Source organism: Oratosquilla oratoria, chromosome 22 (genome assembly GCF_046742065.1).
Source record: "Oratosquilla oratoria isolate Oo_2021 chromosome 22, ASM4674206v1, whole genome shotgun sequence".
Taxonomy (NCBI): Eukaryota; Metazoa; Arthropoda; class Malacostraca; order Stomatopoda; family Squillidae; genus Oratosquilla; species Oratosquilla oratoria.
Genome location: NC_134798.1, coordinates 20817330 through 20843757, shown reverse-complemented (window position 1 = coordinate 20843757; position 26428 = coordinate 20817330). Strand labels below are relative to the sequence as shown.

Below are 26428 nucleotides of genomic sequence, written 5' to 3'. Positions count from 1 at the left end.
TTTATAGAGTGAACTTACAATTACAATAATAATGATAATAGTAATAGTTGTAATAATACCAATAATAATTATTAAAAGTATTAATAGTAGTAATAATAATTGTAATGTATAAATGTTGCTTGGTATTTCGTAGTCTTGAAAGTGAAGTCTAAGCAAATCCTTGTTACCATCATGTCTTCAGCAATTGGTTTGTTATGATAAAGTACACAAAAGGAGACTTGAAATAACTGCCACAAATAGCTTTTAATCTTTACTGATGGTTTTGGTAGATCTTGCTTAGTTCTTTCTAGGTCTGTTTTATACTTTCCATGTTGGTAATGATAATGACTGTTATAAAAGGTCATGTACTTTTAGTTAATTGTATATTCCTTCTTTATATCTAACATACATGAGAGTTGACCATAATTTCATTTACAAATAAGATTCCCATACCTAACATAGTATATATACCTACTAGTAACTCATGAACTCGAGTGACCACCATTTATATTGGAACTGTCACATATGAACTATCACATATAGGTTATTCATTATAATTATACTCATCACATATCATGGGTATTCCATAGGTAGAGCTATCTATTGTAATTGTATCAAGAAAGAGTGGGCCACAATAATTGGTGATACATTACTTGCGATTCCCAAATTTACATAACTACTAACAACTTGCTCACTGAGGGGTGACCACATTGAGAGGGATGTGGAAAGTCAATTTGCTCAAATGCTGTGCCTCATATTGAATGAGGCTCTCTCCACTGCCTGCTCACTTTCACCCATGGCTGTACAAGTGAATAGCACCAGCTGTATGGATGGCGCTGTTATTCCTGTTGGATCACTCCTTATGTTACCCTTGTTGCTTCCATTTATGCATTAATGTATTATTGTTTTTTTTAGTTTATCAGAGATTATTAAGGTGCTACATATCATTTGAGGCCCATTCATATTTACATCTGAAGTTATTTTGGTGCTGTGATGTACATGAATGCTTCACACATAAGACAACAGATCTGAGGATGTGCTTTTCTTACTCATGCACTTATATCCTTTGGATATAAAGAGTCATTCTTGGGTACATATTATGTTTATTAATGTATGATATTTTTTTCAGATTCAACAATCATCCAGTGTTGAACGACCGATATCTTCTCCTAATGCTCTTAGGGAAAGGCGGGTTCTCTGAAGTGCATAAGGTAGGTAGAAGAATAGATTTGCAAGGTAGAGTAAGAAAGAGTATTGTGGCACTAAAATGTGTGTGGATAGTTTTGAGTATTTTATTGCATGTAGCAGGAAGGAGGAGTTGGGGTAGAGGTAAATTGCAGATTGAGAGTAGCAAATAACTGTCTTGGAGGATTAAAAATTGTCATGAGAAATAATCTAGGAATGGATGCAAAGAGAAGGTCATATGAAGAGGTGATTTTGCCTACGACACTGTATGTATTTTCCTAGTTGTATTTTACGGGAAGAGAGCTGTGCTCGTTGTGACCCACTTTTGTATCTTTCAGCATCCAGTTTGATCTTAAATTCTTGTATAGTTTTTGAACTCGCTGTTTCTTCATTCAGTCTGTGTGGGAAGCTGTTCTTTTTCAGATCTCTTCTGTAACTATCCTTTATAAGTTTCTTTTTGTGTCCTGGTTTTTCTTTTATTCCATTTTAATAAGTCATCTCTATCAAGGACTTCCAACCCTTTCCTAAATCTGTATATGGTTAGCAGGTCTCTTCTTTCTCTTCTTTGTTCCAGGGTAGATAGTTCAAGTTTATCCAATCTTTGTTCATATGTCAGATTGGAGAGTGTTGGTGCCATCTTTGTTGTTGCTCTTTGAATTCTTTCTAATTTCTTTATGTTCTTTTTAGAACTAGGTGTCCATAGTGTCACAGCATACTCCAATTTTGGTCTTATCAATGTAACTAGTATTTTCTTTACCATTTGATCATCCATGTAGTCAAAAGCCACTTTCATTGATCTTAATAAATTGAAAGTTACATAATTGTTCAAATTGCATTAAAAGCATGAAATTTGTCAGGATGTTAGACTAGACCCTTATGAAGATTTTCAGATATGGGGCCATCTCAAACCCTGCCCAGGAGGCAAATAGCAGCAATTTTCCTTTATGGCCACCAAATGGTGTAATGCTTTTATATTCATAAATTGTTTACTATAGTAATGAAATGTATCCAACAGAGTTACTCATTACTAATATTTTGAGGGCAGGTATATATTTAAAATACTGGCCAATCCCAAAAGCAGCCCACAGGTGCTCTAAGTGTAGCCTAGACATTGCAGTGGCTGACAGAATCACCACATGTGTCAACTGTTCATATGATAATCTTCAGGTAGCCTTGTCTGACAGCATCAGCAGTGTGCAGCAGCATTCTTGTGCCAGCTTCATCCTGAGTACAGGGGCTCAGGCCTGCAGTGATGCTGTCATTTGGTGGGTAGCAAAGAACATCATCACCTAGGGTGCCTAGCCAGAAACATAAACAGTTCCCGGTTGTTTGCATCATGCCTAAGAAACTGCTGACACCTACCTGGTAACTTATTGCTCCACTCAACCCTGCATCTGACGGCAAGAAGACTTTCACTGCATAGTCATCAAATTTTTTGGAAGCAATTGGCTTAAGCATATTAACTAGCACATCACCATTTAGGATGATCACATCAGAATCTGGGGTATCAGTGTGACACTCAACACTGCTAGTGAGGCAATCAAGAAGACTCAAGATCACATATTACTAGAACTAGAATTAAATGAAGAAACAAATATAGAAATAAACAAAAAACACAGAAAAGCAAGACTCAAGAAGCAAATTGGGAAAAATTCAATAATGAAGAAACAAAGGTGGAAGAGAAATGGACAATTTGGAAGGAAATCTATAATGAATGAGTGGGCAAGTATGTACATACATACATACATATACCAAGGCTTTTTCCCCCTTACTAGGGAGGTAGCCAAAAAGGAAAAGGCATAAAATCATTCCCACCCATTCCATCCCTGAAAACACTCCACACCCCTCCACCCTCCCTCCAAGTATGTACCCAGACAAAAACAGTAAGGGTTATACATAAAATCTTGGTGCAATGAAATGTGCAGTGAGGCAAAAGACAGAAGATATAAAGCCTGGAAAAATGGAAAAAAGAAAAAAAATCTGAGAAATGGAAAATATATACTAAACTAAGAAATGAATATGTAGAAATACGTAGGGGAAAAAAAGAAATTATGAAAAGTACATAATAGTTTATATGTAATGATCAACCCAAATTATTTTATAGATATGTAAACGGCAAACTAAAAAATAAACAGGAACTACTTAAATTACATCAAGGTAACAGAGAATACGCAGAAGATATAGAAATGGCAGATATTATGAACAAACATTTCAAATCTGTATTCACCAAAGAAAAAAAATCTACAAAACTGTGATCAAAGAAATGAAGTAAGATTTCCTCCAATGAAGGAATTAAATATTACTCAGAATGAAATAAAGAATAAAATATTAAAGCTTGACATTAACAGATCATATGGCCTGGACGGAGTTGCAAACTGGACACTAAAAGAATGTATAGATGAACTAACAGGGAATATATACAAAATAGTTGAATGCTCACTCAAAGAAGGAAAATTACCAGGAGACTGGAAAAATGCCAATATAGTGCCAATATATAAGGGGGGAAATAAGGAAGACCCAACAGATTATAGACCAATGTCCCTAACAAGTACAATACTTAAAATTTGTGAGAGAATCATCAAAGATAGATGGACAAAATATCTGGAGAACAAAATACTGAACCAGAGTCAATTTGGATTCACAGGGAAGATCATGTACCACTAATTTGATTTGTTTCTATTCATGATTGATAGATATATTGCAAGAAAGGGATGGCTGAGTAGACTGTGCCTTCTTGAACTTACAAAGGGCATTTGATGAGGTACCACACAGAAAATTGCTATATAAAATGGAAACAATAAGAGACATACATGGAAAACTATTGAATTGGATGGAGGACTTCCTACATGGAAGAAAAAAAAAAGAGTGGTGCTCAGAGACAAATATTCAAAATGGGAAGAAACGAGTAGTGGCATCCCACAAGGGTCAGTGCCAGCTCCGATAATGTTTGTTATATATGTGAATAACATGGAGAAATGTATTGAATGTTATGTGAACTTCTTTGCGGTTGACACAGAGTTATTAAAGAAAAACTCTGAAATAGACTGTGACTCATTACAGAATGATCTGAACAAAGTCTCAGAGTGGAGCAAGAGATGGGAAGTAGAATTCAACATCAAGAAATGCAGTACAATCGAATTTGGGAAAAGCAAGAATAGAATATCAGGACAGTATAAAATTGACAGAAAAGAAGTAAAGAAGGTAGATTCTGAAAGGGACCTAGGAGTAATCATCACCAAAGACATGTCACCAGATAAACATGTAAATAAGATAGAGAAACATACAATTTGTTGAGATCAATAAAGGTGGCCTTTAAATACCTGGATAAGGAAATGATTAAGAAAATATCACAAACACTGATAAGGCCAAAACTGTAATATGCAGCGCTGATATGGTCACCCAGTACAAAAAAGAATATAAGAAAATTAGAAAGAATACAAAGAGCAACAACAAATATGGCCCCAACACTTTCAAACCTGACATATGAACAAAGACTGGCCAAACTGGAATTGTCGACCCTGGAACAAAGAAGAGAATGAGGGGATCTACTAACCATCTACAGAATTATGAAAGGAAAAGAATACCTTGATAGAGAGGACTTAATAAAGAGGGACAGAGGAAAAAACAAAAGGATATGCAATGAAACTCAAAAAGGACAACTACAGAAGAGACCTGAAAAGGAACAGCTTCCCACACAAGAGTGATATATGGAACAAATTGGATGAAAAGATAGTGTGTGCAAACACAATACAAAAATTTATGAACAAACTTGATCTTGCAAGATACAAAAATTGGTCACCACGAGCATAGCTCCCCTTCCTGTAAAATGCAACTAGGTAAATACAATTGGGATGAAAGAAAGTGAGAAAGATCCCTCCCAATGAAAGAAATAATTGTGACACAGAAAGAAATAAGGCACCAAATAAACCTTGATGTCAGAAAATCACATGGGATGAAATTGCAAACTGGATACTAAAAAAATGTATAGATGAAATAACGGCCAAAATATATAAGACAATAGAATGCTCACTTGAAGAAGGAAAGGTACCACAAGACTGGAAAAATTCCAATATTGTGTCAGTATATAAAGGGGGAGATAAGGAAGACCCAACAAACTATAGACTGGTCTCCCTTACAAGCACAATAGCTAAAATATGTGAAGTTATCAAAAATAGATGGAAGGAAATAGTATAGTGAATCCAAAACAATTTTGTTTTAGACGAGGAAGATCATGTACCACAATCTTGATTTGTTTTTATTCAGGGTTAATAGATATAATGCAAGAAAGGGACGGGTGGGCAGATTGTGCTCTCTTGGATTTACAAAAGGCATTTAATAAAGTACCACACAAAAAACTATTAAGAAAACTTGAAACAACAGGAAGTGCACCAGGAAAATTATTGAAATGGATGAAGATTTCTCGCATGGGAGGACCTGGGAAGAAATGATAAGTGGAGACACACAAGGTTCAGTTTTAGCTCCTATAATATTTGCTCTATATATATATATATGTATATATCTTTATATCAAACTATTCTTTCAGTATGCAATTTGCAATTCCATCTGGCCCGTGTGACTTTATAATGTCAAGGTATTTTGTTCTCTTCTCTCTTGTGTGACCATTATTTCTTTCATTGAGGGGGATATTTCTGTCCATCTCAATTTTGTGAGTTTTCAATTGTGAATACAGATTTAGAATGCTTGATCATAAAATCTGCCATTTCTACATCATCTATATATTCTCTCTTTCCTTTGTGCAGTTTCACTATTTCATGTTTGTCTTTTAGTTTGTCATTTATACATCAGTAGAATAGTTTAGGTTGGTCCTTTGCAGTTTTCTATTATGTCTTTTTCATAGTTTTTTTTTTTTTTCCCTGTGTATTTTTACATATTTGTTTCTTAGTCCGATGTATGTTTGCCATTTGGTCTTTTTTTACTGGAGGAGTGCCTGTATAGTTCCACTTTACAAGGGAAAAGGGAACAAGTGTGATTGTAGTAGTTTCAGAGGGATTACCGCATTTTTCGGACCATAAGGCGCACCCGTAATTTGCTATTCCCCGTCCTTACATAAGGCGCGCCTGACCATAAGGCGCACCTGGTCTCGTCATCGGATAATCATGCATATGTGAGTGCATTCAGAACTGAACATTTTCGTTGTTGAATGAGAAAAATTGGTTGGGATTTAGCAAAATTACAAAAATAAATGATATATTTTTTTATTTTGGTAAGTGAAATCAGACCACCTCCATGGACGGTCTGCCCTGCCAATACCCCTAAAAAACAACATAAACATGTTACGGGAATTGTGGGGAATAAAACCAACATTAGCAATTTTATTCCCAGAATTCTCTATTCACTTAAAAACACAAGATTACAAATGACGGTAAATTTTTAGTTTCGACCATGGGCGTAATATAGCTATAGAAAATTAATTATTAATTTTGTAAATTACAATGTATCAACGTAATATGCAATTTTGTGAGAGGAAATAAAAACAAAAAAGGTGCTAAAACAGATTTCGTAAGTAACGAAGTCATGTCGGACGAATGGTATGCCATGTTTGTTATGATAGATGCCGACGTCGAAGAAATGAAAGGATAAATTCGTCTAACCTAATCTAACCTGTGTTTAATAAATCATTACCTGCAAATTAAATGTCATCCGGCTCGTCCTCGTTGTTGTCATCATGAGAGACGTTGGCGGGCTTTTCAACCACTCTCTCAGCTTGCGGGGTATACAAAGTTCTTGCAGCTTGAAGGAATGCATGTATCTCTGCTCCATAACATTCCTTCAAGAAATGTACCTGGCAAGGTACTGTCAGAAGTACCAAGGCCGTCAATTGACAGACGACAAGATGGCGTCCCGATCCTATGCTACCGACTTCGTTCATTAGCATATTTGCTTGTAGCAAGGTATTTTTTATTTTCATTTCCGCCCACAAAATTGCATATTACGTTGATACATTTTAATTTACAAAATTAATAATTAATTTTCTATTGCTATACAGACGCTCCTCAACTTATGTTTTAGTTACGTTCCGAACGGCCGAACGTAACGTGAAAATGAACGTAAGTTGTTACTGTATGTTCCAGTAATGTATGACCGTTCATACTGTACTATACATCCATAAATTCTATTACCATATCTTATAAAACACCCCTAATTCATTAATTATAAGCATAACATTGTAAAATAATAACATTAATTTCAAATAAATTAAATTCAAGCAACATAAAGTGAGATGGTGGAGGAGAAGGACGAAGGGGAGGAGGAGGAGGCAAGGCACGTTCAGTCTGTCATTTGTGCCATGTAAACAATGGATGCAGCATCATGCATAAGTATCGTTTGAACATCTCATACTACGGAGAGCGCGCTAAACTCAAAAATCACTTTTTTTTATACAAAAATCACTTTTTTTTATACAAAAATAAATTTTTTTTTTTTTTTTTTTTTTTTTTTTTTTTTTACAGTCAATTCAAATGTAAAATCGAAAAAACGTAAAACGAATGAACGAAAGTAGAGGAGCGTCTGTATTGCGCCCATGGTTGAAACTAAAAAAAAACACCCAAATGACTACAGTCTGAGTGGAGCGAGACTAGACCAATGCAAAATGGCTGTCTGTGTTGTGGACGCTATCATGTCATAGCCATGATAGCGTGAATGAATGCGGTGGCATGGACTCAAAAACTGTTGAAGTTTTCGCAATTTTTTTGTCAAGATACATGCATCTTGGTTATAACTTGGTTGTAACTTTTGCTAGGCCTATGCACTGTCGCCGTCGACAGGCTAGCTACGAAACGTGTCAAAATAGTATGTCACTGTCCGAGGCATTTTTTTGCACTGAAGCCAAACATAAGGCGCACCACCCGATTTTGGCCGATTTTAAGGATTTTGACCGCGCCTTATGGTCCGAAAAATACAGTAGCTTATTAAGTCTAGTTGGGAAGGCTTATAGAAGGGTCTTGATTGAGAGGATTAGGAGAGGAAGAGAGGGAGTAATTGGTGAGGAACAGTATGAGTTTAGGACAGGTAAGGGTTGCGTAGATCAGATTTTTGTGGTAAGACAGATATGTGAGAAAGCTATAGGAAAAGGTAAGGATGTTTTTTGGGCTTTTATGGATTTCGAAAAGGCTTATGATGGGGTAGACAGGAAGGCACTGTGGGAGGTATTGCAGATATACAGGATAGAAGGAAAGCTTCTAGGAGCTGTCAAGAGTTTTTATGAGAGTAGTAGAGCATGTGTCAGGATCAGAAATGGAGAGAGTGAGTGGTTTGAGGTAAAGGTGGGACTTGGGATATGTTATGCTGCCCTGGCTGTTCAATTTATACATGGATACATGGATGGGGTGGTGCGAGAGGTAAATGCAAGGGTGGTGGATCAGCGATTGGAGATGGTTACAGAAAATGGAGAAAAGTGGTAGATATGCCAGCTGTTGTTTGCGGATGACACTGTGCTTATGGCAGGGTCAGAAGAGGGATTGAGGAAGTTAGTGACAGAGTTTGGGAAAGTTTGTGAAAGAAGGAAGTTGAAAATAAAAGTGGGTAGAAGTAAGGTGATGAGATGTAAAAGGGGAGAAAGTGGCAGCAGACTGGAAGTGAGTATTAAGGGAGAGAGACAGGAGGAAGTGGATAGTTTTAGATACTTGGGTGCGAATATGGCAGGAAAGGGAAGAGTGAAGGTGGAAGTAGAATGTAGATTGAGAGAAGCGAATAAGTGCCTTGGTGGATTAAAGTGTAATGAGAAATAGACATTTGTGAATGGATGCTAAAAGGAGATTGTGTGAAGGATTGTGCCGACAGCACTGTATGGGGCAGAAACATGGAACATAAGGTAAGAAGAGAGGAGTTTGAGATGAGGTGTCTGAGAAGTATTATAGAGGTTACTAGGCTAGATAGAGTGAGAAATAAGGAGGTGAGGATGAGAATGTGGGTGGAAAGGGAGCTGGGAGATAAGGTTGATGAAAGAGTGTTGGGATGATTTGGACACATAGAGAGAACGAGTGAAGAAAGACTAGTATGAGGGTCGTTCCAAAAGTAATGCCTCCTATTTTTTAACTCAAAAAGTTGAAGAGCTATGAAGACGGGATTGGCACCATTAAAACGAGCGACCTTTTGTTCTCCGGAATTTATTTTTCTATGTAGTCACCATCATTCTCAATGCACATTTGGCAGCAATGAACAAGAGCTTTGATGCTTCGGTTGTAAAAGTCAGTGCCTGCTGAGGTGGTCCATTTTTTCATGGCTGCGATTACAGCATTGTCAGGGAAACGCTGCCCACGTAATGCATCCTTCAGAGGTCCGAACATGTGGAAATCTGACGGTGCCAGGTCGGGACTATATAGTGGATGAGACATTACCGTCCAGCCGAACTTTGTCACACATTCTGTGGTCTTCAAACTTGTGTGTGGCCTGGTGTTGTCGTGTCGCAAACTGAATGTTTCCCTTTTCTCTGGCCTTACACAGGCAATCCGGGCCTTCAGCTTGGTCAACGTTTCAACGTAACGGTCAGAGTTGACAGTCGCCCCAGGTTCCAAGAATTCCAGGAGGATGACGCCCTTCGTGTCCTAGAAGACGGTGCACATCACTTTGCCTGCAGATGTCTGCATCTTGAACTTTGCTGGGGAGTGTGAGTGGTGCCATTCCATCAACTGCCGTTTAGACTCTGGCTCGTAGTGGTGACACCACGTTTCGTCACCAGTGATGATGTGGTCCAAGAATCCGTCACCATCGGCTTCGTACTGATCCAACAAGTCCTGACAGACATCCCATCGGTGGTCTTTTTGGTCCTGCGTGAGCATTCGTGGAACCCACCTAGCACACGCTTTGCTGTATCCTAGGGACGACATCGTTTCCAGTGCACTGACACCCACATCCAACTCTACACACATTTCATTCACCGTTTTCTGCCGATCAGCGCAGATGAGTTGATCGAGGCACATTTTGTTTTCCGGGGTGGTGGCTGTGCATGGGCATCTGGAACACACTTTGTCACTCGCTTCTCTGTCGCCACTCTCAAATCGATGAACCCATCTCCTAACTGTGCTGACATCAACTTCGGCTTCGTTAATGTTCACCAGGTGCCGGTGAATGTTAATTGGTTAGATTTTTTTTGCATGGAGGAATTCACTGATGCATCTCTCCTAACGCACGTCCATGACAGGGATTGCTTTCTTAAGAGTGTCACACCATCAATATCTGCAACAAAGAGATGAAACTTTCAGGTCATGAGTGCATAAGTTCAGTCATCATAACAGTGAATTTGCAATCCCCTCAGATCCCTTTGGGTGGAATAAAAAAAATAGGCATTACTTTTGGAACGACCCTTGTAAAAGAAGTGTGGAAGGCAGATGAGCAAGGAGTGAACATGAGGGGGCGACCTAGGAGGAAAAGGATGGATTAGGTAAAAGGGGCTTTGGGGAAGAGGGGAATGTCTTTTGAGGAAGGATGGGAGAGGACAGAAGACAGGGGTGAATGGAGACTGGTTGTATATGGATGACGTGATCCATGAGGTGGAATGGGTGGGGGTTGTGGGGAGAGGAAGTATGTGTGAGAAAAAATTGATGCCGCCCAAAGGGATTTCTCTGTCTTCTCCTTTTCTGCATGAGGGGACAGAGAGGGGAGGTTGCCGATTTAATGAAGCGCCCTTGCTGTGGATGTGCTGTCTTGCAACACTGCTTCTGACCCAGGGCAGTGGACAGGATGCAGGGATGACCCGTCATCCAGGAGGTGCCAAGATAAGAGGTAGGGAAGAGGGTGGAGGGGAGTGGAGTGTGATAGGGATGGAATGGGTGGGAGTGGTTTTTATACCTTTGTTTTTTGGCTGGGAGGTTTTGAGGATATCCGGGATAGAAGGAAAGCTTCTAGGAGCTGTCAAGAGTTTTTATGAGAGTAGTAGAGCTTGTGTCAGGATTAGAAATGGGGAGAGTGAGTGGTTCGAGGTAAAGGTGGGACTTCGTCAAGGATGCGTTATGTCGCCCTGACTGTTCAACTTATACATGGATGGGGTAGTGTGAGAGGTAAATGCAAAGGTAGTGGGTCAGGGATTGGAGATGGTTAAAGAAAATGGAGAAAAGTGGGAGGTGAGCCAGCTGTTGTTTGCTGACGACACTGCGCTTGTGGCAGGATCGGAGGAGGGATTGAGGAAGTTGGTGACAGAGTTTAGGAGAGTGTGTGATAGAAGAAAGCTGAAGATAAATGTGGGTAAAAGTAAGGTGGTGAAAGTGGCAGTAGACTGGAAGTGAGCATTAAGGGAGAGCGACTGGAGGAAGTGGATAGTTTTAGATACTTGGGTGCAAATGTGGCAGGAAAAGGTGGAGTAAAGGTGGAGGTAGAATGTAGATTGAGAGAAGCGAGTAAATGCCTTGGTGGATTAAAAAGTGTAATGAGGAATAGACATTTGGGAATGGATGCTAAGAGGAGACTATATATATATAAAGGAGTGATTGTACCAACAGCACTGTATGGAGCAGAAACATGGAACATAAGAGGGGAAGAGAGAAGGAGTATGAATGTGTTTGAGATGAGGTGTCTGAGAAGTATGATGGGGGTTACTAGGCTAGATAGAGTGAGAAATGAGGAGGTGAGGAGGAGAACAGGGGTGGAAAGGGAGTTGGGAGATAAGGTTGATGAAAGAGTATTAGGATGGTTTGGACACATGGAAAGAATGAGTGAAGAAAGACTAGTAAAAGAGGTATGGAAGGCAGATGTGGAGGGAGTGAACATGAGAGGACGTCCTAGGATGAGGTGGATGGATGGGGTGAAGGGGGCTTTGGGGAAGAGGGGAATGTCTGTTGAGGAAGGAAAGGAGAGGACAGAAGACAGGGGTGAATGGAAAATGGTTGTATAAGGATGATGATGTGATGCATGAGGTGGAATGGGTGGGGGGATGGGGGGTGAGGTGGTATGTGTGAGCAATTTTTGATGCAGCCCGAAGGGATTTCTCCCCGTCTTCTCCTTTTATGCATGGGGGGATGGAGAGGGGGGGGGTCACCGATTTAATGAAGTGGCCTTGCTGTGGATGTGCTGTGTCTTGCGACACTGCTTCTGACCCAGGGCAGTGGACAAGGTGCAGGGATGACCCATCATCCAGGAGGTGCTAAGATGAGAGGGAGGGTGGAGGGGTGTGGAGTGTATTCAGGGATGGAATGGGTGGGAATGATTTTATGCCTTTTCCTTTTTGGCTACCTCCCTTGTAAGGGGGAAAAAGCCTTGGTATATGTATGTATGTATGTATGTTTTTTGGCTACCTTTGGAAGGGGGAAAAAAGCCATTGGTATATGTATGTATTTTTTCCATCTTTTACAGGCTTTGTCTCTTCTATATTTAGCTTCACTTCACTTTTTGTTATACCAATAATTTATGTATACCCTTTTTTGTTTCTTCTTTGGTACATATTTGTCTGTTCCCTCCTTGTATTTTTCTTTTAATATGTTCCATTTCTCTTCCATCTTTGTTTCTTCATTTAAAAATTTTATCCAGTTTGCATTTTGAAAAAAAATTCTCATTTTTTTTAAGTCCGTTTTGTTGTAAATTAGTCTTCCTTTTCTATGTTTGTCATTTATGTATCTGTAGAATAGTTTAGGTTAGTTCTTGCATTTTTCTATTATTTCTTTATTATTTTACATATTCGTTTCTTAGTTTGGTGTGTGTGTGCCATTCCCCCCCCCCCCCCATCTTTTCCAGGCTTTGTCTCTTCCATCTTTAGCTTCACTACACTTTTTGCTATACCAACATTTTATGTATACCATTTTTTGTTTCTTTTTTGTTGGTACATGTTTGTCTGTTCCCTCCTTGTATTTTTCTTTTAATATGTTCCATTTCTCTTCCCTCACTGTTTCTTCATTTAATTTTTTTTCCCAGTTTGTATTCTGAAATTTTTAAATTTATTTTGAAGTCTGTTTTATTGTACATCGGTCTTCATTTCCTTTGTTTCTCATCTCTTCTCACATCATTTTGTTCTTTTTGTTCAAATTCTGTTAGTATGTGGTCACTCTTCCCAACTGGTGTCTTGTATTCTATTTTGTCCACAATTTCAGGCTCGGATGTGAATATTAACCTCTTCACTCTGGGGCACATCGCACGTCTGGCAGCATTAGCTGCCTGACGTGCGATGTTGCGTCATAATAATCGCATTATAAAAAATAAAGTCGGTGCTCAATCGTTCGTTCTCTTTCACCTGTGTATTTTGATAACCATAGAAAATTGATGAAGCCAGTTTAGAGAGAATGGAAATTACGTAGGTACGACCACAATAAATATAATTAAGATGCCGATGTCGGCATCATCGCGTACCCACTTGCTCCTCATGCCGCCTACATAGGCGTCACTGTATGGAAGTGGTTAAGTCCACTCTCAATGGTTCTTCACTGTTTCTATATCTGGTGCCAATGTATATTCATACCCAGTAGAATATTTCCCCAAAATTCCTCTCCACTTTTTGCTGTCATTTCTTCCCAACATATTTCCTTTGAGTTAAAGTCACCCCTAATTACTATATTTCCTCTTTCTTTCATTAATTCATTTAAGGTACCGAGGGAAGTGCTTAATAGCTGAATGTGTCATTAAAGTTGTTCAATTTCTCTGGTGAACTTATGTATACTTACTCTATTGGAAAGAGTATTATTGCATACTAAATTGTTTTAGTAACATGTATATGTTACGTGTAGTCAATTTATTTATTTTTTTATGGTGGTATCTGCAATCAGAAGAGGGGAATGTCTGTTGAGGAAGGACGGGAGAGGACAGAAGACGGGTGAATGGAGAATGGTTGTATATGGATGATGTTGTGATGCATGAGGTGGAATGGGCGGGGGGATGGGGGGTGAGGTAGTATGTGTGAGCAAAATTTGACGCAGCCCGAAGGGATTTCTCCCCGTCTTCTCCTTTTATGCATGGGGGGACGGAGAGGGGGGGGTCGCCGATTTAATGAAGCGGCCTTGCTGTGGATGTGCTGTGTCTTGCGACACTGCTTCTGACCCAGGGCAGTGGACAAGGTGCAGGGATGACCCGTCATCCAGGAGGTGCTAAGATAAGAGGGAGGGTGGAGGGGTGTGGAGTGTATTCAGGGATGTAATGGGTGGGAATGATTTTATGCCTTTTCCTTTTTGGCTACCTCCCTTGTAAGGGGGAAAAAGCCTTGGTATATGTATGTATCTGCAATCATTGAAGTATCCATAGGCATAGGTAATCAGCCTACTATGTAGGAAATGAAAGATTAGAGTCTTGGTAACAACTTCACAAAATTAAATTTCCTCTTACTCTCTTTTATTTTATATTATTTTTTTATGATTTTTTCATTTTGAATAGTAGAAACTTCAGTGAAAATCTGCTAGGATAAATGAATAATAAAAAAAATTAAGATACAGTTTCCTTTATTTTTTTTATTTATTTATTTATTTATTTATTTATTTTTTTTTTTTTGCCAAATTAAAGAATGACTAATTCTCTTCACAAATTCGAAAGAATGAATAAAATTGGACAAAAAGAAACAGATATGGCTATTTAGATAACAAAAACATTAACTTTTCAGGAGAGGCATTTAAAGTTTAAAAGGGGTGCACCGGCATTAAAAATCCTCTGGCCTCGTACTCACTCGTGACATTGTCTCTTTGTTTACGTTTTCATGTACAACTTTCTCACGCAACTTATGCTATTGAAAATTTGACTATTTCAAAATACAGAATGTTTTTTCATGCAATGGGGTTGCCAACGTCACGTGTGTGACTGGGAGGCTGACTGTTACGCAGCAGAGTGACATCCTTTCTCTTCCAGCTTTGAAAAGACACTGAGATGGGTGACTGGTGATTTAGGGTCGAGCAAGTTGCCAGATATCTCCATAAATTTTAATTACAGTAAACAAAACGGAACTGACTATCAAAATTTTGACTTTGTTTCAATATACAGAATGATTTTTCATGCAATGGGGTTGCCAGAGGTTGCCAAAAATTTATCTATTTTATTTTATATATAAGAAAAGAAACAGAATTGAGCTGTAATATTTGGTTGAAGTGTTACCACCATCAAAAAGAATATTTTGAAATGTTTACCTAAAATTCGTTAATTTTCCAGAATTTTTCGTGTTTTCACGCCTCACAGTCCCTTAATGTATTCATTGTCTCTTTCAGTAGTTTGGAATGATCACTATCAGTTCAAGCCTGTTTTTTTTGGGGCACATATACTGCTATAAATTTCTACTTTTCATATTTCCATTTTCAACTTTAATAATAATCAATTATACATAATTTTTTTCTTTCTGTTATCTTTGTTATTTTAGTCAAGAACATGATTCCTCCACCCTATTTTTCCTTTCTAATTTTTGTCCATTGGTTGTATAGGGCTTGTGCTATAGTAATTGATAGTAGTGGAGATTTTAATTTTGTTTCCACAATTCCTATTATGTCAGGTTTCTCTGTTAACAGATAGTCAATTAACTCGATTAGTCCAAAAATTATTCTGTCTATGTTTATGTATATTATTTTTAATTTTTTCCTTTCTCTTTTTTGGTTGATATATATATATATATATATATACTTTTTTTCTCAGTGCCCTGTCTTTTTCTATTTCCTCTTCATTCATTTCCTTATTCATCCACACATGTTTGTAATTTTCACTGCTAGTTTTGCTGCTTTTGATAGTATTTCTTCAGCTATCATTGGACTCCATAGTTTCATTTCCATTGGCGTATAGTTTTTTTCTTTTGAGTATGTGGATGAAGGTGAAACTGGGAAAGGACCTGTGGGTTTTTGTAAGTGCATATGGGCCTGGTAGTGAGAAGAGTGTAGAAGAAAGGGAGGCTTTTTGGATAGATTTAAATGAGTGCATAGAGGGATTAGGGAGGAATGTCAAAATAGTAGTATTGGGAGACCTTAATGCTAGGGTAGGAAATGAATCAATAGACAGAGTGTTTGGGAAATGTGGAGTTCCAGGAAAGAATCATAGCGGAGAGTTGATGGTGGAGATGTGTCTAGAGAGTTGGTGATAGCAAATACAGTGTTTAGGAAGAAAGTCAAGCATAAATACACATGGGAGAGGGTGGTAGATAGAGCATTAACCTCTTCAGTACGGGCCTTAAATCTCACGGGCAGCAGCCGCTGCCAGCCATACGATGTGTCGTAATGATACTTGTATCATAAAATATAGTCACCGCTTATATCGATCGTTCTCTCTTTCACCCGTGAATTTTTATAACCATAGAAAATGTGATTAAAGACAATTTAGAGAGTATGTCATTACGCAGGGGCAACTACAATAAATATAATCAAGACGCCGATATGGCAGCCTCGCGTATCCACTTGCTCCTCATGCCGCCTACGTATGCGGCACCGTATGGAAGGGGTTAATGGACTATGTAGTGGTAGATAGGAGTATGATAGGAAGAGTTAAGGATCTACATGTTCTAAGGGGAGAGAGTGGGGGAATATCATATTTTTGGTGGAAGGTAAGTTGAGAGTGGAGGATAGATGGAGAAAGATGAAAAGGACAAAATGTAGGGAGGTGCTTAGAGTGAACTGCTTAAATGAGAAGGAAAAGGAGGAGTACAAGAAGCTGAGAGAGGAGTGGGAGGGAGTGAAAGATAGAGTAGACTTAGGAGTGGAGGAGGAATGTAAGCATGTTTTTTTGGGCTTTTATAGATTTGGAAAAGGCTTATGACAGGGTAGACAGGAAGGCACTGTGGGAGGTTTTGCAGATATACGGGATAAGAGGAAAGCTTTTAGGAGCAGTCAAGAGTTTTTATGAGAGTAGTAGAGCATGTGTCATATTTAGAAATGGAGAGAGTGAGTGGTTTGAGGTAAAGGTGGGGCTTTGTCAGGGATGTGTTATGCCGCCTCGGCTGTTCAACTTATACATGGATAGGGTGGTGTGAGAGATAAATGCAAGGGTGGTAGGTCAGGGATTGAAGATGGTTAAAGAAAATGGAGAAAAGTGGGAGGTGAGCCAGCTGTTGTTTGCAGATGACACTGCACTTGTAGCAGGGATTGAGGAAGTTAATGACAGAGTTTGGGAAAGTGTGTGAAAGAAGGAAGTTGAAGATAAATGTGGGTAAAAGTAAGGTGATGAGATGTACAAGGGGAGAAAGTGGCAGCAGACTGGAAGTGAGTATTAAGGGAGAGAGACTGGAGGAAGTGGATAGTTTTAGGTACTTGGGTGTGAAATTGGCAGGAAAGGGAGGAGTGGAGGTGGAGGTAGAATGTAGATTGAGAGAAGTAAATGCCTTGGTGGATTAAAAAGTGTAATGAGAAATAGACATTTGTGAATGGATGCTAAGAGGAGATTGTATGAAGGAGTGATTGTGCCGACAGCACTGTATGGGGCAGAAACATGGAACATAAAAGAGGAAGAGAGGAGTTTGAATGTGTTTGAAATGAGGTGTCTGAGAAGTATGATAGGAGTTACTAGGCTGGATGGATTGAGAAATGAGGAGGTGAGGAGGAGAATGGGGGTGGTAAGGGAGTTGGGAGATAGGGTTGATGAAAGAGTGTTGGGATGGTTTGGACACATGGAAAGAATGAGTGAAGAAAGACTAGTAAAAGAGGTGTGGAAGGCAGAAGTGGAGGGAGTGAACATGAGGGGGCGACCTAGGATGAGATGGATGGATGGGGTAAAGGGGAATGTCTGTGGAGGAAGGATGGGAGAGACAGAAGACAGGGGTGAATGGAGAATGGTTGTATATGAATGATGTTGTGATACATGAGGTGGAATGAGTGGGGGATGGAGGGTGAGGTAGCATATGTGAGAATATTTGATGCAGCCTGAAGGGATTTCTCCCCATCTCCTTTTCTGCATGGGGGGACAGAGAGGGGGCGTTGCTGATTTTATGAAGCAGCCTTGCTGTGGATGTGCTGTGTCTTGCGACATTGCTTTTGACCCAGGGCAGTGGACAAGATGCAGGGATGACCCGTCATCCAGGAGGTACCAAGATAAGAGGGAGGGTAGAGGATGGAGGGGAGTGGAGTGTATTAGGGATGGAATGGGTGGGAATGGTTTATATGCCTTTGTTTTTTTGGCTACCTCCCTTTGGTATAATGCATGTATGTACCCATCCTATGCATGTCATATGTTTCCTTCTCCAAATCCTGCCCCTCATCCTGAACCGCTTTCAGTATCTCCTTTGCAATTTCTCTTCTTTTTCTCTCTGGTATTTGTGTACATTGTGTTTTTCTATGATACTGTAAACCACAATGGATTTCTTTTTGTCCACTGTGTCTCTCACCCAGTTTTCTTTGATTACATTAATCATTGTTTGCTTTGCATTCTCTTCTAGCTGCTGTTGTACTATTTCTTTGAATGAGAGTTTTTTATTTTCACGTTTCGGTTTCAACTGATTTTTTATTTCATTAAGTTTCATCTCTTTGATTCTTCCATCTTTTCAGTTACTGCTTGTAATTGTTCTTTGACCTCTTTCTTCAGTTCTTCATTTTTGTTTCTAACCTCATTTTCCTTTCTTTCATTTTCTCTTTTAATCATACTTAGTTCACTTTTTAGATCATTTAATTCTCTTGTTATCTCTTCGTCACTTCTGCGTAAGTTTGATAACTAATTGCAAATATTTGTGGTCTAGTTTTAAATAAATTCTTCTGCCAAGTTGTTGATGTCTCGATTCCTTATTGCCCTGCTAATCCTAGTTTCTCTTTCCGTGTCCATATTTTTATCCATTGCCCCACTTTCCCTCTAAAATCCCGAAAATACTTAAGTATCATACCTGTAAGTCATCTTCGGTATGACACTAATACATATTATCTTTGGGATCACTCCCAGTGGTGACCCATTCTAGTTACATCCAACCCCCTCCTAGTTGGTTCGTTGGTTCTTTATTCTTCATTACTACCCTCCATTCTGTGCTAAAAACTATATTTTTCCAAGAGCTGGATTGGATACATTACCAGTCACACAAGAACATAATGCTACATCCCGAAAATAACAAGGCCTTTTTCCTGATTCAGCAACAAAGCACTAGGTCAGAACGCAATGTTTGGACCTTCCTCTATGACAACATGTGTATATTTACCCTAGTTGTATTTTATGGGACGAGAGTGAGAGGGAGTGAAGGATAGAGGAGAGCTAGGAATGGGGATGGTTCAAGGAGGGAGTCACAAAGTGTGCAAATATGGTGTGTGGAAGAAGAAGGATGATGGGATGAGGAAACAAAGAAGGTTGTAGAAGAGAAGAAGCGAGCTTTCACAGATTGGTTACAAAGTAGGACGAGGGAGTCATATGAGAGGTACAAAGAAAAGAAAAGAGAAGTAAAGCCCAAGGTAAAGGAGGCAAAGAGGAGAGTAGATGTGAAATGGGGTAAGAGTTTGACAGGAAATTTTGGAAGTAATAAAAATATGTTTTGGAAAGAAATTAAGAGAGGAAGAGAAGGTGAATCAAGTAGAGAAGAAAAGGTAAAAGGTGCAGATGGAGAGATGATAATGGAAGGGGAAGATGGGCAGAGTATTTTAGGGAGTTGCTAAATGTAAATGAGGATAGGGAGGGAAAGATAGTTGCAGTGGAAAGTGCTAAGGAAATGACTATGATGAGTGAGGAAAATGGAGGAGAAATAAGGAAGGATGAAGTGAAGGCAGTTGTTAACCACTTCAGTACGGGACTTAAATCTCGCGGGCAGCAGCCAATGCCAGCCGTATGACGTGTCGTATTAATATTCGCATCATAAAATATAGTCACCGCTTATATCGATCGTTCTCTCTTTCACCCACGAATTTTGAAAACCACAGAGAATGGGATTCAGGGCGCATTTGGGAGAATGTAAAAACACAGGGGCGACTACAATAAATATAATCAAGACGCCGATATGGCAACGTCGCGAATCCACTTGCTCCTCATGACGCCTACGTGTGCGGCACCGTATGGAAGGGGTTAAGATGATGAGAGCAGGTAAGGCACCTGGTCTGGATGGATGCCATGCAGAATGTCTAAAAATAGGAGGCACAGTGATGGTGGACAGGGCTGGTGAGGTTATTTAATGTTTGCTGGAGAGAGGGTAGAGTGCCAGAGGACTGGAGAAGTGCCTGTATAGTACCATTTTACAAGGGAAAAGGGGACAAGTGTGAGTGTAGTAGTTTCAGAGGGATTAGCTTGTTAAGTGTAGTTGGGAAGGCTTGAGGATCTTGATTGAGAGGATTAGGAGAGGAACAAAGGGAGTAATTGGCGAGGAACAGTATGGATTTAGGAGAGGTAGAGGTTGTGTAGATCAGATCTTTGTGGTAAGACAGATATGTGAGAATGCTATAGGAGAAGGTAAGGATGTTTTTGGGCTGTTATGGATCTGGAAAAGGCTTACGACAGGGTAGACAGGAAGGCACTGTGGGAGGTTATGCAGATAAGTGGGATAGGAGGAAAGCTTCTAGGAGCTGTCAAGAGTTTTTATGAGAGTAGTAGAGCACGTGTCAGGATTAGAATAATGGAGAGAGTGAGTGGTTCGAGGTAAGGTGGGACTTCGCCAGGGATGTGTTATTCCGCCCTGGCTATTCAACTTATACATGGATGGGGTGGTGTGAGAGGTAAATGCAAGGGTGGGGGGACAGGGATTGGAGATGGTTAAAGAAAATGGAGAAAAGTGGGAGGTGAGCCAGCTGTTGTTTGCTGACGACACTGTGCTTGTAGCAGGATCAGAGGAGGGATTGAGGAAGTTGGCGACAGAGTTTGGGAGTGTGTGTGAAGGAATAAATTTGAAGATAAATATGAGTAAAAGTAAGGTGATGAGATGTACAAGGGGGTGGAAGTGAGCATTAAGGGAGAGCGACTGGAGGAAGTGGATAGTTTTAGATACTTTGGTGCAAATGTGGCAGGAAAGAGTGGAGTGGAAGTGGAGGTAGAATGTAGATTGAGAGAACCGAGGAAATGACTTGGTGGATTAAAAAGTGTAATGAGGAATAGCCATTTGGGAATGGATGCTAAGAGGAGACTGTATGAAGGAGTGATTGTGCCAATAGCACAGTATGGGGCAGAAACATGGAACATAAGAGAAGAAGTTTGAATGTGTTTGAGATAAGGTGTCTGAGAAGTATGATGGGGGTTACTAGGCTGGATAGAGTGAGAAATGAGGAGGTGAGGAGGAGAACAAGGGTGGAAAGGGAGTTGGGAGATTGGGTTGATGAAAGAGTATTAGGATGGTTTGGACACATGGAAAGAATGAGTGAAGAGAAACTAGTAAAAGAGGTATGGAAGGCAGAAGTGGAGGGAGTGAATCATGAGAGGGTGTCCTAGGATGAGATGAATGGATGGGGTGAAGGGGGCTTTGGGGAAGAGGGGAATGTCTGTTGAGTAGGGATGGGAGAGAACAGAAGACGGGTGAATGGAGAAAGGTTGTATATGGATGATGCTGTGATGCATGAGGTGGAATGTGTGGGTGGATGGGGGGGTGAGGTAGTATGTGTGAGAAAAATTTGATGCAGCCCAAAGGTATTTCTCCCCGTCTTCTCCTTTTATGCATGGGGGGACAGAGAGGGGGGGTCGCCGATTTAATGAAGTGGCCTTGCTGTGGATGTGCTGTGTCTTGCGACACTGCCTCTGACCCAGGGCAGTGGACAAGGTGCATGGATGACCTGTCATCCAGGAGGTGCTAAGATAAGAGGGAGGGTGGAGGGGTGTGGAGTGTATGTAAGGATGGAATGGGTGGGAATGTTTTTTATGCCTTTTTCTTTTTGGCTACCCCCCTTGTAAGGGGGAAAAGCCTTGGTATATGTATGATGTATGTATATTATCTTTGTCACATTTCAACTTTTTTTTAGTCAAGAACATGATTCCCCCACCCTGTTTTTCCTTTCTATTTTTTATCCATTGGTTTATACTGAGAAGTCTTGTGGGTTTCTAGAATGGCATTTATAATGTGTTATTACTCTATTCCGGGGGTTTAACTTGCTGTTAAACTCATCTAGATAAGTACATGAATGCATTTGTTTACACTGAAGTTTTATAGATATTCTAGATTGGCATTAATAGAATGTTGTTACTTTATTTCAGGCATTTGACTTACGGGAACAGCGCTACGTTGCATGTAAGGTTCATCAGCTCAACAAAGATTGGAAGGATGATAAAAAAGCTAATTATATCAAGTAAGTGTTGCTAGTACAAGGGCATGTGCTTAGTAGGTGAATTGATGCTTTACTTCTTCATTTATACTCCAATATCATACTTGGAGTTAGATTTGGACAAACCTCCTCCAATTTCCTTGGTCCATTGCTAAATTGTCCTGTATTCCAAACACTTCTATATCCTGCTAAACTGTTCCTCTCCATGTTCTTTGTCTTCGAAGGCCTCCATCCTAGCATCTCAATTTCTTCATCTTGAGCATACCCCCTTCCATCTCCCATTTTGTATGACCAGACCACTTTAACCTTGAATTGATGATTTCATGCCATTTAGTAATTTCTTTTACAGAACTTATTCTAGCTGGTACCATATTAATTTATTTGACTGAGGAAATAATGCATTGGGGGAATCAATCAGTCATTGCCCTAGGTAACTTAAAACAGCCACAATATTAGCTCATAGGTCACTCAAGAAAGAACTATTCTGTTGTCTGGGTATGGTATAGAAGGGTAATTTAGAATGAGGTGTTTGGTGTTTTTTGTGTGATGGTTACATCTGAGGCAGTTTGTTTCTATGGTTAGATCTATTATTTATTGGTATTGTCTCATTTTAGGGTGGTGACTAGAACAGTCATGCTAGTGTGGTCTTGCTTCTCATAGGAGGGATTTTTGGAAAGCATATTGTGGAAGCAGTTGAGTGTGATTCTCTAAAATTGTTTGCAGACTGGAGTTAGTTTCCTTCTGCTGTCTTAAACCTCCTGTGCATGTAATGGATTTTAGTAGCTTTATTTTCTTGTTGGACTTTCATTGTCAATTCTTTGGCATGGGGCTGATGGTTATACAAATATAAAAAATGTGGACCAGAGTTTTTGAGCTCTTTTTCTGTCCCACTCCCTCCCTCCCTCCCCCCCCCCAATGGAAGGGTTTGGCTATTCAATTTTACTATTAGATACTTATTTACTTGATGGTTGTCTGGAATGAGTAGTGTGTGTATAAATTAACCTTATCAGATGCTTTGGTTATGTATGTTGCTATTAGGACTGCTCTTTTAGGTGGTGGTTTCTTGTTAAATCCCTCCAGCATTTGTGTATGTTAATGAGAAATGTGCTGGTAGGGTGGCCTTCCAAGAATGTATGTTGGTTTGGGGAGATGGGGAGATTAGTTGTTTGTTTCTATTAACAATTCAGTTTGGATAAAGTGGATGTTTTAATGGGTGGTGCAATAAAATATTGGGGCAAATCGATTTTGCTTGTAATGATGATAAGAAGTACAAGGAGGCCGACATTTTGGCCCAGTGCACACTCCTAAGTGGGTATAAACAAAATGTGAATCATACATAATTTAAAACTGTTGTATCTTAACTAACATATTGAAACAATGGATAGTAATGAGATTGATCTGTAGAATACTGGATTTTCAGGTGATGAATGGGTGTGGGATAGGTCAAGGGGTGGATGCATACCTTGGCTGGGTATCTCCCTTATAAGGAGGAAGATGCCTTTTTGTACATAGATTATAGAGATCAATAACAGATACATGTATTTGATGATCCTGCAAGATGGACAGCACAGCTGCCCATTTTCAAAACCCATGATCCCCCTCCCATCCATCAGGAATGGCTGACAATCAATCTCCAGTCTGGGCCCATGGTCTCTCTCAATCGGCTTCAGTTGTATTTCCTACACTTTTTCACACTTGGCGAGCTGACAACCAGCAGCACCTTCCCTTCTACCACTTTCAGCTGGTGACATAGAAACAGTCCAAAGTTTTTTCCAGAGGTATCTTGGGAGAGCTTGAGGACCATTGTCAATCACTGTGGAGCTGTGGATTTTCCAGTAGTGAAATTTGTGGCAACAATTATAATTATGGGTATAGTATGTATTTACCTAGTTGAGTTTTACAGGAAGAGAGCTATGCTTGTAGTGACCTGCTTTTGTATCTCTCCGCATCCAGTTTGTTCTTCAAGTCATGTATAGTTTTAGCACTCACTCTTTTCCTCATTCAGTTTGTTCCAGATATCTATCAATATGTGTGGGAAGCTATTCTTTTTCAGATCTCTTCTGTAACTGTCCTTCTTCATTTTTTTCTCGTTTCCTCTTGTTTTTCTTCTGTCGCACTTTAGTAAGTCTTCTCTATCAAGAATTTCCATCCCTTTCATAATTCTGTAGATTTTTATCAAATCACCTCTTTTGCTTCTTTGTTCCAGGGTTGGTAGATTTAGTTTATTCAATCTTTGTTCATATGTCAAATTGGAGAGTGTTGGTGCCATCTTTCTCATAGCTCTTTGAATTCTTTCTAGTTTCTTTGTTTTTTTAGAACTAGGTGTCCATAGTGTCACAGCATGTTTCAATTTTGGTGTTATCAGTGTAACTACAATTTTCTTTACCACTTCTTCATCCATGTAGTGAAAGGCTACTTTCATTAATCTTAACAAGTTCAAAGTTTCTCTGACTAATTTGTTGACATGTTTTTCTGGTGTCATGTCATTTGAGATAGTTATTCCTAGGTCCCTTTCCGAGTTTACTTTTTTAATTTCCTTTGTACCAGGGCGGTGGGCAAGGTGCAGGGATGACCCGTCATCCAGGAGGTGCTCAGATGAGAGGGAGGGTGGGAGGGGTGTGGAGTGTATCTAGGGATGAAATGGGTGGGAGTGTTTTTATGCCTTTCCCTTTTTGGCTACCTCCCTTGAAAGGGGGAAAAAGCCTTGGTATATGTATGTATGTACCAATTTTATATGGACACGCTATTCTATTTTTGCTTTTTCCAAATTCCATTATGCTACATTTGTTAATGTTGAAGTTCACTTCACACTTCTGACCCCATTTCCAGAGTTTGTCTAGGTCTTCTTGAAAAGATTTGCAGTCTTCCTCTGTACTTACTCTTTTTAATAGTTTCGCATCATCTGCAAAGAAGTTTATCTAACATTCCACACAGTCATGTCATTTATATAAGAAGCAAACATTATCAAAGCCAATACAGAGCCTTGTGGGACTTCACTTATCATATCTTCCCAATCTGAGTTCTTGTCTACGGACCACCCTCATGTATTTTACCTAGTTGTATTTTGTGGGAGGAGAGCTATGCTCATAGTGACCCGTAGTTGTATCTTTCCACATCCAGTTCTTTCTTAAAATCATGCATAGTTTTAGCACTCACTGTTTCCTCTTTCAGTTTGTTCCATGTTTCTATTACTCTGTGGAATTTTTTTCTCTCTCTCTCTCTCTCTCTCTCTCTCTCTCCAGATCTCATTTGTAACTATCTTAAGTTTCTTCTCATGTCCTCTTGTATTTCTTCTGTCCCATTTTAGTAGGTCATCCCTATCAAGGATTTCCATCCCTTTTATAATTCAATAGATGGTTATCAAATCTCCTCTTTCTCTTCTTTGTTCTTGAGTTGATAAGTTTAGTTTGTCCAATGTTTGTTCGTATGTCAACTTGCAAAGTGTTAGTGCCATCTTTGTCATTGCACTTTGAATCTTTTTTTTTTTTTTTTTTTTTTTTTTTTTTTTTTTTTTTTTTTTTTTTTTTTTTTTTTTTTTTTTTTTTTTTTTTTTTTTTTTTTTTTTTTTTTCTCCTCGTACTGCGTGTCCATAGTGATTCTGCATATTCCAATTTTGGTCTTACCAGTGTAACTAGTATCTTCTTTACCATTTCCTCATCCATCCATGTAGTCAAAGGCCACTTTCAATGATCTTATTAAGTTGTAAGTTTCTCCAACTATTTTGTTTACATGTTTGTCTGGTGTCATGTCATTTGAGATGATTACTCCTAGGTCCCTTTGTGAGTTTACTTTTGTAACCTCCTTTGTACCAATTTTGTATTGACCGGACTTCCAGACTTTGTCCAGGTCTTGAAAAGGTTTGCAATCTTCATACCCAACCCTAAACTTGTACCTAAACCACACTGTTCCTCACCAATTACTCCATCAGTTCCCTCACCAATTACTCCATCAGTTCCTCTCCTGACCCTCTCAACAATTTTCCATATGCCCTTCCAACTATACTCAACAAACTAATACATTCACATTTATCCCTTTTTCCTTTATCAAGTGGAGCTATACAAACACTCCTCCAGTCCTATGACACATTCTTGTTTCTTTGGCACTCATTAAACAACCTCACAAGCCCCTTCACTATAGCCATTTCTTCCTTTGTCAGACTGCATGAAACCCATCCATCCCCAGTGCCATACCAGTTCTCGTAATTTTCAGTGCTCTTTGTACTTTATCTTTTCCTA

At 39.4% G+C, this 26428-nt stretch overlaps 1 protein-coding gene across 8 annotated transcripts in view; it reads left to right on the top strand.

Moving 5' to 3' along the window:
• The window catches only part of Tlk (Tousled-like kinase), a 474415-nt gene that overhangs the window by 363253 nt on the left and 84734 nt on the right, over window positions 1–26428 (top strand). For all 8 annotated transcript variants that reach the window (XM_076205681.1, XM_076205685.1, XM_076205686.1 and 5 more), the window contains 2 exons: window positions 1109–1190; window positions 22126–22217. In XM_076205681.1, coding sequence (XP_076061796.1) covers window positions 1109–1190; window positions 22126–22217 — 174 coding nt within the window. The remainder of the gene's footprint in view (window positions 1–1108; window positions 1191–22125; window positions 22218–26428) is intronic.